Source organism: Echinops telfairi, unplaced genomic scaffold (genome assembly GCF_000313985.2).
Source record: "Echinops telfairi isolate 266 unplaced genomic scaffold, ASM31398v2 ScPeMD7_7416;HRSCAF=8454, whole genome shotgun sequence".
Classification (NCBI taxonomy): Eukaryota; Metazoa; Chordata; class Mammalia; order Afrosoricida; family Tenrecidae; genus Echinops; species Echinops telfairi.
The window spans coordinates 4,753,656-4,770,329 of record NW_022111316.1 but is presented as its reverse complement, the minus strand read 5'-3'; the positions used below and the strand labels follow the sequence as shown (position 1 = coordinate 4,770,329).

At 54.7% G+C, this 16,674-nt stretch overlaps 2 protein-coding genes across 3 annotated transcripts in view; one reads left to right on the top strand and one right to left on the bottom strand.

The window, feature by feature from the left end:
- SMTNL1 (smoothelin like 1) overlaps positions 1-7,101 on the top strand; it is a 13,630-nt gene extending 6,529 nt beyond the window's left edge. Inside the window, exons 3-8 of the mRNA XM_045297100.1 lie at positions 179-311; positions 452-503; positions 2,836-2,991; positions 3,128-3,242; positions 3,373-3,524; positions 6,957-7,101. Coding sequence (XP_045153035.1) covers positions 179-311; positions 452-503; positions 2,836-2,991; positions 3,128-3,242; positions 3,373-3,524; positions 6,957-7,101 — 753 coding nt within the window. The remainder of the gene's footprint in view (positions 1-178; positions 312-451; positions 504-2,835; positions 2,992-3,127; positions 3,243-3,372; positions 3,525-6,956) is intronic.
- A 1,425-nt stretch (positions 7,102-8,526) lies between these two features.
- UBE2L6 (ubiquitin conjugating enzyme E2 L6) overlaps positions 8,527-16,674 on the bottom strand; it is a 16,673-nt gene continuing 8,525 nt past the window's right edge. The window contains exons 3-5 of one of the 2 annotated variants that reach the window (XM_045297065.1): positions 12,366-12,552; positions 9,179-9,371; positions 8,527-8,717 (exon numbers count right to left, since the gene is read on the bottom strand). In XM_045297065.1, the coding sequence (XP_045153000.1) occupies positions 9,220-9,371; positions 12,366-12,552 (339 nt within the window). In that variant the 3' untranslated portion in view covers positions 8,527-8,717; positions 9,179-9,219. Of the gene's footprint in view, positions 9,372-12,365; positions 12,553-16,674 lie in introns of both variants that reach the window. The other variant, XM_004714906.2, reaches the window with a different exon arrangement.

Genomic DNA, 16,674 nt, shown 5'->3' with positions numbered 1-16,674 from the left:
GAGATCTTATGGGAGGGGGAAGCCATGTTTCCTGAGCTTGAGGAGCAAAGCCTTCCTGCCTTATTTCTTTGGAAAAGTGAAGTCTAGAGGCTCCGTGGGGAGGGAGGAAGCCCTGCCCCTCCGGTTACCTTCATGCCTTTCTGAAGGTCTCCCAAAGCCTAGATCATGTTCATTCCAGGCGCTCGGTGGTGCCAGTGAGGAGCAGGACCACTCTGTGGAGGGAGAACCAGAGGAAGGGGCAAGTGTGGTCCCCAGCTCACCCGAGGAGTGGCCTGAGAGTCCCACAGAGGAAGGTCACGATTTCAGTCCTGGTGAGTGAGAGCTTAGGGCCCAGGGTTGGGCACTACAGGGGCAGCCCTGGGAGTCTGGGGGTGGTGGGGTGGTGGTGGTGCAGGAAGCCTGCTGTGGTATTCCCAGCTTCTCTCTCTCCAACGCTTCTCCTTTTCCCCAGATGGAATGGGGCCAGATATTGAGGCTTCTGGAGAGACCAGTCCTTCAGCCAGGTAATGTCAACCTCTGTTCCAATGCCCCCTGCCATCTGTTCTCTTTAAAGTCGACCATCACCCCAATCTGTCCCTGCCTCCCAACACCTGGTCTGGCGCTACCCCAGGACTCTTGCATTCAGCCCCCTACCTCAGGGCAGAGCCCAGGAAAGCACAGGAGCCAGCTGGAGAAGGCCAGATGATGGATGCCTGGTCCACCTCCCACCTCTGCTGACGTCTTCTTCCCAGGCATCAGCATCGTCCCTATGAGCATGAGTCTGGACAGTGGCTCTGCCACCTACCTGCTGTGTGACCTTGGCCATGTCACTGAGCCTCTTCTCTTCTCATCAGTACAGTGGCCACAGAGCAGTTCCACTGATCTGATCAGATCCTTCGGGGGCTTAGATGATGCAATGTGTGCAAAGCACTTAGCTTAGTGCCTGGTGTGTGCTCCTAAAAAAAAAAAAATCACTACCATCGAGTTGACTCTGACTCATACTGACCCTCTAGGGCACAGTAGAACTGCCCCGCACCACCACCAAGGCCATGCATGTCCAAGGCCATACATCTTCACAGAAGCAGGAAGACTCCTCTTTCTCCTTAGGAGCAGCTCGTGGTTTCAAACTGGTGGTGGAGCAGCTAGTGATTTTGAGCTGCTGATCTTGGGGTTAGCAGCCCCACCCTTCGCCCACCGTGACCCTAGGGTTCCTGGGTGCCTGGTAGGTCTGGCTACAATGACAGCCTTAGTCTTGCCACTGCGCAACTTTAGTGATTAGGAGAAACTTTCTTTAGATTGAGCCGTAAGCAAGCTCCTGATCACTTACCATCCCAGGGACAGAAGCCTAAGCAAAGCAAACGAGATGTGTCCGGCTGGGTTGTCTGGAGAAACCAAACCAGTGACACTCACATCTGTAGAAGAAAGAACGCAATCTCCAGAAGTCATTTCATATCAACATGGCATCCGAGCCCAGTCTAACTCAAGTCCACAGGTTCGAAGCTAGCCAGCACCCTCTTCCGACTTGTGTTGCTGCAGACCAATGATGCCAAAAGGTGAAGAGGGAGCAGGAGGGTCACAGGTCAGTGGGTGCAGTTTCGTGGATCCAAGGTGGATGGGAACCTGGCAGGGTGCAGACAGCTTCGAGGTTGGCTGCCAGGGTCAGCGGTCCACATGGGGCCACCCCGGGAGGCAGACACCGAGTCCCAGCAGGCAAGACAAAGGGGGCAGAAGAGAGGAGTCCCCGGTGTGTCTCTTATAAAGAGGTCACACTTCTCAGGAAGCACCATCAGGCTGTGACCTGATTGTCAGGTTGGATTCCACCCCGACACGTTCGTACAAAGTCAAGGGGGCATAAAATCTAACCACCACACCAGACTAGCTGCCGTTGAGTTGACTGACTCTTAGCGACCCAGGGTGCAGGACAGAGCTGTGGCTCCACAGGGTCCTCATGGCTGGGACCTTTCCGAAGCAGATCGCCAAGCCTTTCTTCCGAGGTGCCCCTGGGTAGATTCAAACTGCCGACCTTTCAGCTAACAGCGCAGCAGCTCATCTTGTGCGCTACCGAGCAGGTCCTCTCAACTCAAACGCACTGCCATCAAGACGATGCCAACTCACAGGGACCCTATGGGACAGGGTAGAACTGCCCCGGTGAGTTTCTGAGACTGTAACTCTCTAAGAGTAGAAAGCCCTTTCTCCTGAGAAGCAGTTGGTGGTTTTGAACCGCTAACCTGAAGGTTAGCCACCAACTCGTAACCACTACCCCACCAGCAACTCCTAGAGAAATATATTGTTATTGTCAGGTGCCATCCAATAGGTTCCAACTCATAGCGACCTGTGTACAACAGGACAGAACGTTGTCTGGCCGTGCATTACACCCATAGTTCTCACAACATTTGAAGCCCACGGTGGCAGCCCCTGTGTCAATCCATTTCATTGAGGGTCTTCCTAGGAGAAGATAACCCACGACTATCCCCTGAGCCCTCCTGTGGCCCTTAGAACCATCTTGTTTGATGGGTTCTCTTGCCCACATTTTACGGACGAGGAGGAAGCTGAGGCTCAGAGAAGTGATGGGACCGTCCCAAGATCACACAGCAACTCAGAGGCAAAGTCAGAATTCAGACTCAGGTCAGCCCTCAGGCTTGCCCTTGTTCGGTTCAAGATGCCCCCCACATCCTGGAGGTTAGGCCCAGCTCCTTCCTTCCCAGCCCTCACTGGGGGCCCAGTGGATGAGCTTCAGGAATCGGCCACACACCACGCGGCCCTGTCCACTGCAGTGACTGACCCCTGCCTCTAGCCCTGTCCAGTCCAGGGACCTCCCCCAGCCCCTCTCTTTGTTCTCTGGACTTTCCTTCACAGTGAGTCATCTCCCAGCGACGCGCCCCTGAGTCCCACGGAGCCCCTACCCCTGGAGGAGAAGAAGAAGGAGAAGGCCCCGGAGCGCAGGGTGTCAGCGCCTACCCGGCGGGGCCCCCGTGCGCAGAACCGCAAAGCCATCGTGGACAAGTTTGGCGGGTAGGCACAGGCCACCGCTGGAACCACCAGGGTGGAAGGAGGCCAGGGGCAGAAGAAGAGCCCAAGCCAAGCGGGGCTGACATGGGGGAGTGGGGGGACGGGCTCAGTCCTGGCCTGGCTGACAACCCCTCTCTAGGGCAGCCTCGGGCCCCACGGCCCTGTTCCGGAACCCCAAGGCGGCAGGAGCGGCCATTGGCGGGGTCAAGCAAATGCTCTTGGAGTGGTGTCGGGCCATGACCAAGAAATACGAGGTGAGCAGGAGGCCCTTCCCAGGGTGGAGGGGCCAGAGAGGGGCCAAGCCCAGAGAGTGTGAAGGGGGTCAAGTGGCCCCCTCCGAGGCCCGGTGGCCGCGGCTGACCACGCCCCTGGCCCCGCCCCCAGCACGTGGACATCCAGAACTTCTCGTCCAGCTGGAGTAGTGGCATGGCCTTCTGCGCCCTCATCCACAAGTTCTTCCCCGACGCCTTTGACTACGCGGCGCTGGACCCCACACAACGGCGACACAACTTCACGCTGGCCTTCGCCACCGCAGAGTAAGCCCGGGTGGGGACGGGGGCGAGGGCAGCCCGCGATGGGGAGGCGTCCAATGGACGAGGTGGCCACGCAGTCATTTTGGGAACCAGCATGTGGCAGCGCCAGGTCCACGGGGAGAGAGACACTCACTCGGGTTACATCCTGAAAGACTCCGCCACCGATCGTACCTGCTGTGGATGGGGTGACCCAGAGGCATGGCGCCCCGGAGTGTGCCTGCGTAGAACTGAGCGCCACAGGGGGGTCCAGGCAAGGCTGATCTTCTTTCTTTCTTCCCCCTCCCACCCCAGAAGTAAATCGCCAGGCCTTTCTTCCGTGGGCCATCTAGGTGGACTCCAACCTCCAACCCTTCGCTAAGTAGCCAAAGTGCCTAACACCTAACGTACTAATCGATATTGGAAGTGAGGCAGTGCGACTGCAAAGATTTGGGGTCCGAGTCTGACTGTCGCTTGCAGCTGCGTCACCTGGAGAGGCTCCCTTCCCTCTCTGAGCCTCCCTGGGCTGAGCTCTAAACTAGGAATGACTCCTCGGTGAAGGGGCCTAGGGGGAGGGGTAAGGAAGGTAATTCAGTAAAGCCACTGTCCTGGCGCCTAACCCACAGGAAGCACTTCCCGCAAGCTCTTCGTTTGCATAAGGAAGGATGTCACGGTTGTGGGTGGTACATACAGTGAGCAGGTTTGGTGCATGCGCTGTGGGAGAAATAAGGGCCCCTGCCGCGGCCATCACATCTTACTGGCCCTGATTCAGAACTCCCCCATGAGTCTATGGAGGTGACAGAGCGCAAGGGGCCCTGGGGTCCCCAGTGGGCTTGGTCAGCAGTGCTGCTGGGGGAGTTCACCCTGGATCCCAATCTCAGTGGGAATGGCTAGCCTCTCCCGTGTAGGGGGGCAGCACCCGAATACTCACCCGGGAGCCCACCAGTGTATTGGCTGTGGAGCGTCTGTCTCATTCTTCGAAAACCCTCTAGCCAGTACCCCTCAGCCACGCTGGCTTAGGTTTCCGGCCAGCTGTCTTTCTCTGTCCAGGAGAGGATTTCCACGGGGCCCTAGTCCCCTACGTCCAGCACTCACAGCTGGCTTCAGTGGGCCAAGATGCTAAGCCAGAGGGAGTCAGATGGCCCCAGGGTGGAGTCCTGGCTATCTCTCACCTTGACCTTGGGCAAATTACCAGTACACTTCAATCTTCCAGTTCACTTTCTGCTGGTTGAGGATGAAAACCAAACCAAAAGACCAAATCCACCGTCAACTCTGACTCCCCAGGCCTGTAGGACAGAGTAGGGCCGCCCAATAGGATTTCCATGACTGACCATCTTTATAGGAGCAGGCAGCCTTGTCTTTCTTCCTCGGAGCAGCGGATGGGTTAGAACCAATGATCTAAAGTTAGCAGTCCAACCCCGAACCCACCGTGTCACGAGGGCTCCTTACGGAAGGAACCAAAGCTGAAAACCTACTGCCATCGAGCCAATGCCAACTCACAGCCACCCTAGGGTTTCCAAGACTGCAAATCTTTGCAGGAGCAGAGTGACTGGTGAGCTTGAACCTCCAACCTTACAGTTAGCAGTCTGTCACCTAGTCAACAGTGCCACCAGGACTCCGTGAGGATGCAAGGGAGAGTAAATAAGACCATTCACGAAGAAGCTGCTGGCACTGCCCCAGCACATGGGCATGAGAACTTAATGGTGTTAGCTCTGACTGGGCTCAGCCAAACCAGGAGTAACACAGGCCTCAAAGGCCAGCTGGGAGGGTTTATGTTAAACAGAAAAAAACGAGCCTGTGCCGGGTTCCTCAAACATGCCAAGCACTCGATGCTGAGCTATTCCATCTGCCTGGAATCCTCTTCCCCAGATGGGCACATGGCTCGCTCTCTTAAAACCTTCCCTCAAAAAAACACTCTGCCATGGAGTTGATTCCGACTCTCAGTGACCCTGTAGGTCAGAGCTGAGCCACGCCTGTGAGTTCCCGAGAGTGCCGCCCTTTATAGGCAGGGGTTTTAAAGGCTCCCCTTTCTCCCGAGGAGCAGCTGGTGAGTTTGATCTGCTGACTTTGCAGTTAGCAGCCCAATGCAGAACTTACGACATCACGAGGCTCCAAGTCTTTCCTAGCACCACATTATAGAACAATAGACCCCTCTCTAACACAGTAACACCCTCCCCACCTGAAAAGTCCCGTATCAGATGGCTTCATGGGGGAGAGCTCAATGACAAGCCAGAGGTTGGGGGTTTGAAAATCCTGCCTCCCACCCCGCCAGAGGCCCCTCAGAGGACAGGTATGGCAATTTGCTGGTGAACAATCACAGCCTTGGAAATGCTCGGAAGCAGTTGAGCTCTGCACACATGATCAGAATCGACTCCACAGCCACGAAGCACACAGCATCTGCACGCACAGACGACTTTGAGCGAATTCTACCAAACATACAGAAGTGCTTCCAACCCTTAAACTTTCCCCCAATAGAAGAGCCTCATAGAACCCATTCTATAAGGTTAGCATCACCCCGATACCAAAGCCAAAGACACAAGAAAACGACGCAACACGGATTCGAAAGTTCCCAGCAAGCTGCTGCCAAAGCAAGAACTTAAAGAAGACAGCAAAGCTTACACATCAGGACCAAGGAGGATTTATCCCAGGATGGGCATGGGTGGCGCGGCAGGGCGAATGCAGTCCATGCAGTACACCACATGGAGGCCTGGGGGAGCTGTGGGATAAGGCGGGGCTGCTAACAACTGCAAGGTCGGTGGGTAGTTCAAACCACCATCAGCTGCTCCTTGGGAGAGTAAGGAGGCTGTCTGCCCAGAGATCCTACGTGGACAGGGTTATGAAAAGACGAGGCTGTAGTCTTTACAGAAAGGAGTCCTGGTGGCTGGCAAATTGGGCTGCTGACCGCAAGGGCAGTGGTTCAAACCCATCAGCCACTCAAAGGGAGGTGAGGCAGGGAGTGATTTTTAGGGAAGTAGATCACCAGGAGCCGCTCGCTGCGTGGATTCAAACATTGTGTGCAGCTGTGCCCTTAGCCTCTCCGCCACCAAGGCTCCTTTGGCCCATAGCAGCCCTTTAGTTGATATGTGAAGGAATGAACGCAGCAGGGGTCAGCCGGCATTCTGGATGCCAGCCCTTTAGTTTGCCCTGAGAAGCCTTGCCCAAGGGGTTCCCTGGGCCCAGAGGGCAGATACAGCTGTCTGTGGGAGAGTGGGCTAATGCAGAACCCGATGGGAGGGTCCTCCTCCCATGTGATGGAAACCTGGGCTTAGCAGTCAGACCAGATTGGCTATGTGTCTTGACTCCTGTCCCAACCTTGGTTTTCTCACCTGGGCCAGGAGATAGTAGATGGAGGGTCTCCCAGTTCTCCCTACATCACTGTGAGGCTCTCATCTGCACTGGGCTGCTTTACCCCTTCTCTTCGACCTCAGCTTCTCGCCCACCCTCACCCCCGCCCTGCAGGAAGCTGGCAGACTGTGCCCAGCTGCTGGAGGTGGATGACATGGTCCGGCTGGCGGTGCCAGACTCCAAGTGCATCTACACCTACATCCAGGAGCTGTACCGCAGCCTCGTGCAGAAGGGCCTGGTGAAGACCAAGAAGAAGTGAGGGGCCCCAGTGCTGTGGGTGGTGGCAGGCAGGGCGCCAAGCTACGCAGCCCACTCACTTCCACTCCTCTCAGAGCAAAGAGTCCACCATTAAAAATACTTTTGTAAAATGCAGTCTGGCCCCTCTGACTCCCTCCCTACACACCCCCACCACACCAGGGACCTGTCCCATCCCAACCCCAGGAGTCTGTCTCCTCTGTTGTCACCTGGTACTGTCTTCTGAACACCTGTCCCAGTGCTTGGAAGGATAGCACCCTCATGGGTGTGAGCTGGACACCAGCCTCGCTGGGAGTCACTCTGGGTCCCACCATTCACCAGCAGCTATGTGGCCTCAGGTGAGTGGACTGACCTCCCTGAGACTGGAGGTCAGGATTCTGACCTCGTGGGGCCCTTGGGAGGATTACATGAGAACCCAAAAGCATGGGCCCCAAACGACCAGTGTGCATAGACCGATGCAAACCTCACATTCCCACTCAACCCGTCAGCGGGGCATTTTCTGACTCCCTCTTGCTCTTTCCACGTTGCCCAAGTCTCCCAGAGGAGCGGATTCAGGGCAGCGGCTGGAGTGGGAGATTCTCCAGCAGTCTCACCCAAACTCAGCTAGCGGGAGGCCTGAGTGGTTCCCTGGACTGAAGACAGTCTCCTTCCCACCCACACCCACCCCCAACCTGTCTCCCACTTCCAGTAGCTCCCCCAGACCACAACCACCAAGGTCTGCCTCCAGTTCCAACAACGGGGGTGTTAGTTCTGGCTTGCTTGTGTTTTTCCATTGCCCACTGGAGAAGGACCCCTGGGCTGCTACAATCCTGCCTGCTTTAGCAGACTTTGGGAACAGAACTGCTGATAGGAGCAGCTGTGGCCAGCATGGTGACACCATGCAGGAGGTGTGGGCTGGGCACTGGTTGCCAGTGTGTTGTTGTTGTCGGCCCTGTGATTCCAAATCACAGGGATCCTAGAAGACCAAATAGACTGCCTCTAGGGCTTGGGTCCCTGGTCCGTAATCTTGACCAGAGCAAGTTACCAGGTCTTTTTGCTCAAGGAGTTGCTGATGGGCTGGATCGATGGCCTTGGACTCAGCACTAGACTGTTTAACCATTGTTCCACCAGTGCTTCCTGATGAGCTACGTGGACCCCAGCCACCCACTGCAGCACCCTGGGCCTCAGCTGTGTCATCTATGCAACAGGTGCTGTTACCCTGTGGATCTTTAGAGAGCCCCTCTAGCCAAGGATGGCCCATGCCTTGGCAGCTAGCTTCTTCCATGTTTAAGGATCATGAGGCTCAAGGCCAGGTGAGCTGTGAGCCTATAAGAAGCAGGGCCACACCTTCCTCAGATGGCAGCCAAGCTTGCCCTCCCCAGTCTTCTCCCCCCCCCAACCCCCACCCCCATGAGATCCTCCCATCCACTCAATGGAGACTCAGCCGGACTGCAGAATTCATCGGCATTTTAATGACTGTGCAATCTCAAGGGTTTCCATGGCACCCCCTGGAGGACTGGATGCTGGAAAGGGAGGCTGGGAAGACTTGAGAACTGGCCCCAGGCAACTCGCCACCTTGTGGGACAGCGAGCGGTCAGGCTCCTGGATGGAAGTGGGAATCTGGGAAGTCAGAATCTTCCGCTTGTGGAGCGTCCATGGAAAGGAAAAGAGAAGATGAACTCCTAGTGTGGCGGACTTCAATCCCGCACTCCACTGTCAACATGGTTCCTTCCCAGCCGTGCCTTCATCCATCGGCCCACTTCCCTCCTGCCCCTACCCTGCCTCCCCCTCCCCCACAAAGAAGCCCAGGCCCAGGTGGATGGTACTTGGCTGTGGGGCCTGTTTCCTCCCACTGGCTTGGACCCATACCCCAACACAGACAGAGTGGGCATGGGCAGGATTCCCAGACAGAGAGCCAAAGGGGGGCTGGTTGGTCCTCAACATCTCCCGCTCTGGTGGGAGATGGGGAGGAGTGCAGCGGGGGCACCTGTGGTTAGGTGAGCCTGGGAGTGGTTCCACACACAGACACCCCCATCCCAAACCAACCAACGATGAACAAGCTAGGAAGGAAAGAGGACCCAGTCGGAGATGTAGCTGCACACCATGCCAATAGGGCCTGGTGCAGAGAGCGGCCAGACGTGGTTTAGGTGGGCCGCGGCACTCCGTAGGAGAGAGTGAACTTCTGGGCACTCTGGTAGAACTGCTTCCGGTTCTGTGTCAGCATTTCGGCAAGTTCTATCCTCAGGGGCTGCCCCAGATCTGGTTGATTCACCATCATGTTGAGGGCCTCCAGGACTGGGGAGAGAAGCTAAATCAGGACATCAGAGTGGTGGAGAAACCTCCAGGAAGGGAGGCTTCGGAGCCCCACCCTGGGTCCCCAGAAATGCCATGCCCCGCCCCTCAGGGGGCTCATCTCATGGGATGACTCTTGGTGGCGGTGGTGGCTGTCCAGACAACTCATGATGAGCCCATGGGTGCAGAGTAGAGCTGTGCTCCGTACAGTTGCAGATTGCCAGGCCTTACTTGCAAAGTGCTTCTGGGCAGAACTTTAAATGGCCAGTTTCGGGGCTTGTGGTGGAGTACTTCACCCTTTGCACCACCCAAGATGACTCTCTCAAACCCACACCAAACTCACTGCCACCGAGTCCATGCCGACTCACAACGACCCTGTAGGACAGGGCAGAACTGACCCTGTAGGTTTCCGAGAGTGTAATTCTTTATGGGAGTAGAAAGCCTCCTCTTTCTCCCACAGATCGGTTGGTGGATTTTGAACTGCCAACATTGAAGCTGGCAGCCCACTGGGAACCCATTATGCCACCCGGGCTTCTCTTAGGATGACTCTCAACTAAATCACTGCCATCAAGTCAATGTCAACCTATAGGACAGGGTAGAACGGTCCCCGGGAGTTTCTGTGACTTTAACTCTTTATGGGAGTAGAAAGCCCAGTCGTTCTCCCAAAAGGATGGTTCTACAGTCAACCAAATGCCCCACTCATCTCTGAGCCGAGAAGACCTGAAGTTTTGACTGGTTCTCCCAGTGGTTTTCAAACTACAGCTTCAGAGATGTGGGCAATGCAAAAAGGCTTCTCCCCAGGTTGTCTTCCCCAAATATGTGCCAAGCCTAAGAAGCTGTTTGCAATAGCATGGTGGGAGGTCGCATATTTGGAGGTATTCTCCCTGAAGGCATTCAGCCATCCAGAGCAATCAGACTTATGTCAGTCCTGCCATAGGTGGGCCTCACACCCATTTGATAAGGATAGTGACTGCCTCCCTGAAGGAGAGCCCAGAGTCAAGGTGGAGCCCACTCAAGGATGATCACGGCTAGGCTACCATCTTGAGTCTAGGGTACACCCATCTTGTCACATGTGTGCCCTTAATCCCTCTCCCTTCCTATTACGTGTACACCCCTAGCTCATCCCCTTCCTGTGATGCATATGCCTATTGCACAGCCCCTTCCTGTGATGTATGTGGTTACCTGTAATGGGGGGGGGTGTGTGTGCATGCCCCTAAGTATATATAGGCCTTGGTCAGAAATAAAGGGGACTCACTCCTCTCCCCTCTCCAATACCTGCTCTCTGCGCGGACCTGGCTGCTAAGATCATGGCCGCCCAGGAGGTGAGCATGCTACCACGAAATGTGTCTGACTCCTTTATTCTATCTTCTACCTCTCCTATCTTCCATGACTTTACTATGATCTCTATATATTATAACCGTACAATTGCTCTTACGGACCCCCACAGATGTTAGAGAGGTTGGTCTACTCTAACAGAGATACCACCCATGAAGGGGGTGAAGGAGATCCATCGGGTTTCTCCCTTCAAGTCTCAGGTCTGCCACGTGCCAGCAGTGTGGCTTTAGGCAATTGGCTCACCTCTACGAGACCACTACTCACTTGCTCACCCACTGCTGGCACCTGGGCAGGCGTGTGGAGGACAATGTCAGGGGTCTTAGGAGAGAGGGGCAGCTTGGCTTTAGAGGGAGATTGCTTGGCATAAGAAGACAAAGCCCTCCATCCGGGACCTTGGGCAAGTCTTTCTTCCCTTGTGGCCTCTGTGACCCTAGCGAGGGGGTTGGCCTACTGATGTTAATGGCAGGGACTTCACTCAATCTTCATGGGGTTGCTGGAGGCATTGAATGGAGTCCCTGTCTTGTAGACTTGGAGCCCTGGTGGTGTAGTGGATATGAATTGGGCTCCAGTCCACAAGGTCAGCAGTTTGAAGCCACTCCTTGGGAGAAGAAAGGGGCTGTCTACTCCTCTGAAAAGTCACAGTCTTGGAAACCCACAGGGACAGTCCTACCCTGACCCATGGGGTCGCTATGAGTCGGCATGGATGCGATGGCAGTGAGTCTGGTTTTGAGGGGCGGCTCTGTGGGAGAAAGCCTGGAGACCTGTTCCCATAAGAGTCCAGCAGAACATTCTGCTGTGTCACATGGAGTCCCTCGAAGTCAGAACCGATCCGAGGGCACATGACAACAACCCCAATCAGCTGGGGAGCCCCCATCTGAAAGGTAGCTAGATAGGGACAAAACGGGGTTGTCTCCCCCTAATACCTGCACTAAACAAAAATTACCTGTCCATGCCACAATAAAGGGGTTGGAAAGAAATCAAGCACACTGATTAGATACCTATGGGGGAAATCCAAAGCTGGGCATGCTCAGACCAAAGTCACAAGTCACCTGGGCCCAGGTGGAAGCAAACCTGGGTACACCCACTTAGGCACCAGCAATATTACATCACACAGGGGTACCTAAACTCAGCCAGTAAGGTCAGTCAATACCCTCAACCATGCCACCGCAGCCAATGGGGAAGAGAGGGGATAAAAGCAGGCCTAGGGCAGCCTAGCTCTCTGTTCCCTTGCAGGTAGGAGGGGAGGGGCACTACCTGCGTCCTCTCAGGGCCCAAGCTCCCTCCCTCTCAGGCCTCTCTCTCAGGGTGGTCTCTTAAAATTTCCTGCTCTTGGCTCCACACCCTAGTTCCATACTCTCGTTGTGGTATTCCTTCCAGGTATTTGTCCACACTCCCCTAAAATGGCCATTTTCAGTCAAGAACTTTCCCACGGCCGCCCCCCTGCACCCTCCCCTCCCCCGCTATGCAGCCTTGCGCATTTTTCAGAGGCAGCATGCACTTTTTGAGACTGTCATACCTGCAGCTTCCCTTTCCCTCATAAAAATTACTTGGATTTTCAAAAGTGCTTCTGCCACGTGAGTTCGTTCAGCATTGTGAAGCAAGAACTGAGAATAAACCACCCTGGAAACCAAACACCTCCACTCCAGGTGCCTCCCCACCTACCTTGGCGGGTCTTGGTGCATGGCTTCCAGTTCTCATTGCTGGTGATGGGAAGGCACACCTGGCCGCTCTCCTCCACATTGGGGTGGTAGATCTTGGTGGTGAATCTTATCTTGGGAGGCTTGAAGGGATAATCCTCTGGGAAGATGAGGCTCACGTTGAAGGCTTTGAGGTTGTAGGGTGGTTCGCTCTGTGGAAAGGGCAGGGGTCAACCTCTGCTCCAGGCAGGGCTGCTCAGCACTGACTCTGGGCCTCCTGGAGGCCTGGTCTGATTCTCCTCCCACCCCACCCCAGGGTGCCAGGCCTCCTCTGCACCCCTCCTGGGAAGACTCTCGAACAGCTGGTTGAAGAAGTCACTCAAGTGGGGCAGAGGAAGGGTGGCAGCACCAACAAACGGGGCTGCCAACCACGGTTTTAGCACTTCGAACCACCAGCAACACTGGCAGGGGGGAAATGAGGCTTTCTATTCCCCTTAATATTGAGTCTTGGAAACGCTGTCACACAGGGGTCCAAATCCCTCTACAGTCCTTCCCCACGATTGTGTCTCATGAACCCTCACCCCTACTAACACATGATGAGGAAGCTCACGGTCACGGTCTGCAAGTAACTTGCCCAGGGCCACTCAGACTGGGGTGGGAACCTCGCGAGCTGTTTCTTGTGCATGAACCTCGTGTGTGAGAAAACTGGACGCTCCTGAAGGAGCCACGAAAGGAGCACCGTGTCTCATGTCATGTAGCTGTCTAGGACAATGCGCAAACGTCTGTCCTAGCTGGGTCTCACAAACTGCTTCCTTACTGCAAATGGTAAGGAATTTGGGGAACAGCTGCAAACAGTGTTCCCTGGTAGCAGTAAACAAGAGCAGTACGGGCTGAGATACAAAACTCTCTCAAGGCTATGAGAAATTCAAGCGTGAGAACAGCGAACTTATCTGAGAACACTGCCAGTATTTAGTAGATAAGAATAAAGTGCTGTGGTCTGTCAGGGCTGCAGCTTGTACCATCTCTGTCTGTGTCTATTTTGTGCTGCAGTCCTGTAGTGTGTGTGTGTGTGTGTGTGTGTGTGTGTGTGTGTGTGTGTTTGGTTCTATGTTCATTCTCCCCTACTCGGAAACCGCGGTACCTCCTATGCAGGGAGAGCTGGGCGCTGAAGAACGGAGACCCAAAGAACTGATGCCTTCGAATTCTGGTGTGGGTGGGGAATGTGCAATGTCCCAGGGACCGCTAGGAAAGCAAGTGAATCGGTCTTGGAAGAAGTATAGCCGGCATATTCGTTAGAAGGAAAGGATGATGAGACTTTGTCTCGCCCCCTCGGGATATGTGATTCGGAAGGAACAGTCCCTGGAGGACAACAGGCTCGGTGAAGCAAAGGGGGGGGTGAAATGAGGACGACCCTCAGTGAGATGGGTGGACCACAGCAGCTGCAGCAGTGGGCGCAAGCATAGGACAGTGCAGAACACAAGGGGTAACTTGGGTCGCACAGAGGCTACTGGTTCCGGGGGGCCGGGAGGAGGTGTCGAGGAGCAGGTGGGGGTAGACACTGGAGAATCGGATTAGTGGCTTGGACTGTGGAATGCAAAAGGTAATGAGCTGATATGCAAATTCCACCTAATTTACGATAAAAAGATTTTGCTTCAAAAAGCAGGTGTGTGTGTAAGAGATGAGGTAAACTACTGGGGAAAGAGGGCCCATGTCTCAGCTTTTCTGGAATAAGAAAAGGCTAGAACCTTTGAGGCTCAGATAAGGCCAAGGGCAGAGGCCTCAGGAAGGAATGGGGAGTGTCTGTGTGTGGGGGTTCGTCAGGGCTATTTGTGGGGCTCCCCAGATCATCCTGAGGAAGGAAGTGGGAGGGCCCTGGAGTCCAGAGCCCTGGGAACCCATCCCAGCTCAGCCCCAGCTCCTTACTCAGCAATCTCTCGCTAGTGCCTCCTCTGTAAAAGACAGTGGAACTAGACAGAACCTTAGGGACCACTGAAAGCTCCCCTTCTTTCTAAGTTCATTTTTTCCAAACATTTGAAAACTCTGCATCTTCCATGGAGTAGGCTAGCAAGAGGATTCTGCAGTCAATTGAATTCTGCCGCTCCACCTTCTGTTGCCTGACTTTGGACAAGTTGCTTAGCCTCCTAGGCCCCGGTTTGCACCCTGGGTGGTGCAAAGGTATCATACTCAGCCACTAAATGAAAGGTGGGCAGTTCGAGCCCACTCAGAGGCACCTCAGAAGAAAGACCTGGTAATCTCTTCCTGAAAACCCAGCCATTGCAAACCCGAAGGAGCACAGTCCCACTGTGACACACGGGGTGACCAGGAGCTGGAATCCACTCAACAGTGACTGGTAAGTAAGAAATACAAACAACCTCACTGCCATCGAGTCAGTTCCGATTCATCATGACCCAACAGGGCAGATAGGACCGCCCCTGTGAGTTTCCAAGGCTGTACATTTTATAGGAGCAGAAAGCCTCATCTTTCCTCCCAAGGAATAACTAGTGGCTTGAACAGCTGACCTTGTGATTATCAGCCCAATGGGCTCCTGACTAAGTGGTCAAACCCCAAACTAAACTCATGGCCATCGAGTCGGTTACAACACATTGTACATTGAGCTTCAAACCACAATGTCAGGGGTTCACAAGCACCAGCCGATCTTCAGGAGAATGATGAGGCTCCTCCTTCCATGAAGAGTTATCGAGTCCGGAATCCACAGGGCCAATGCTGCCAGGTCCTATTGGGTAGCCTGTCCTTGGGTGGTTGCGAAGATTCAATATGACCTCAGATACAATGTGCTTAGAACAGTGCTCGGCTCACAGAGGATTCTCAATAAGGAGGTGAAATATTAGCTTCAAAAGGGCCATCGAGCCGTCACCTTCTTTGGCCACAGTCAGTGACATGAAGCCACCTGAATGAAGTGGATGATGACCAAGTAAAAGCCATCCGCTCACCCGACAGACCTCTCCTGGTTCTCCGTCCTCACCAAACAACTCTGATGGCTTCACAGGGTGTCCCTGCAGGACTCCCTGGGGGAGCTAATCTACATTCAATTTTGGATCCCAGCCCTGGGGTTCTCCCCAACTAGCCTGCTTCTTCAGGACCCCGGGTGACAGGTTCCTGGAATGCACCTGCCCCCTCAATTGTGCCAGCCCCCAGAGCGTCTGGATTTCCAAATGTTCTCCCCAGGTGACCACATCTAGGATCTCCTACCACCCACTACCTTCTCCCTTCAGGCTTTCTCTTCCCCCTCCACACTCATCCTCTCAAAGCTGGCTTCCTCGAAGATCTCCGTGGTGGAATGAAACCCTTAGCATGACTCGACTACCCGTCCCTGGTAGTGGTTACACATCGGCTGCCAATTGCAAGGACAGTGGTTCGACAGCACCAGAGGCACCACGGGAGAAAGATGGGACTCTCTATTCCCATAAAGAGTTACAGCCTCAGAAATCCACAGGGGCAGTTTGACCTTTTCCTACAGCATCACTCCGTGGCAGCGAGTTTGGTTTTTGACTCAAGTTTCTGTAACTCCCACCAAATGATTAGGTGCAACTATGCAAACAGAGCATTCACAACACTACTAGAAGGGAGTGGTCCGTTTTTTGTTACCACCACCCCCGGGCATCCAGATGAGCCATCTTTGAAGCAGCAGCAGCGAGAGTAACCCCAAGGACCTTGGACGAGCATGTTCCAAGTCTCCTTCTGAAATAGCAGAGGCCACTGCAGCCAGATGCAACTGGGACTGTGGCACAAAGGCTCGGAGGAGAAGCACCGAGACTCTGGGGTCCCTTCTTCTCATCTGCCGGAGACACGGAAGGGCAGGACAGGGCGACAGGCTGGCAAAGACCAAGGGAGCACGGTGGATGAGAGCGTGAAGACCGGAGAGAGACTTGGCTACCAAATGGCCAAGGGGCTGAGAACAGAGAGACTGAGCTGCTGGCGGAGACCAATGACTGTATCTATTTGCTGACCCCGAGTTGTGGGAACCTATTGTATTGACTTCCCTAATAAACCCCCCTCAATTGTGAGTACTGCCTGTGAGATCGGGGTGGCCATTGCAGTGAGTTACCAAATCCAGCACAGGTAGAAATGGTGTGGGAGGAACGCTGGGCGTGAGAATAGGTAAAGATGGATGGACCGAGGAGCCTGGTCTGACCCCTGCCTCGTGGCAATCAGGAAACCAGAGGAGGTCAGTTATGTCCACTTCCAGGCCGTTGGCTGCAATCTCTAATCAGTTCCTGGAGCTCTTTCCAGCAACTTCTTCCCCGGGCACCTGACACGTGGTTCTCACTACAAGCCAGGTAAGTGAAAGGCTTCAACCCCCCAACCCCAGGGAC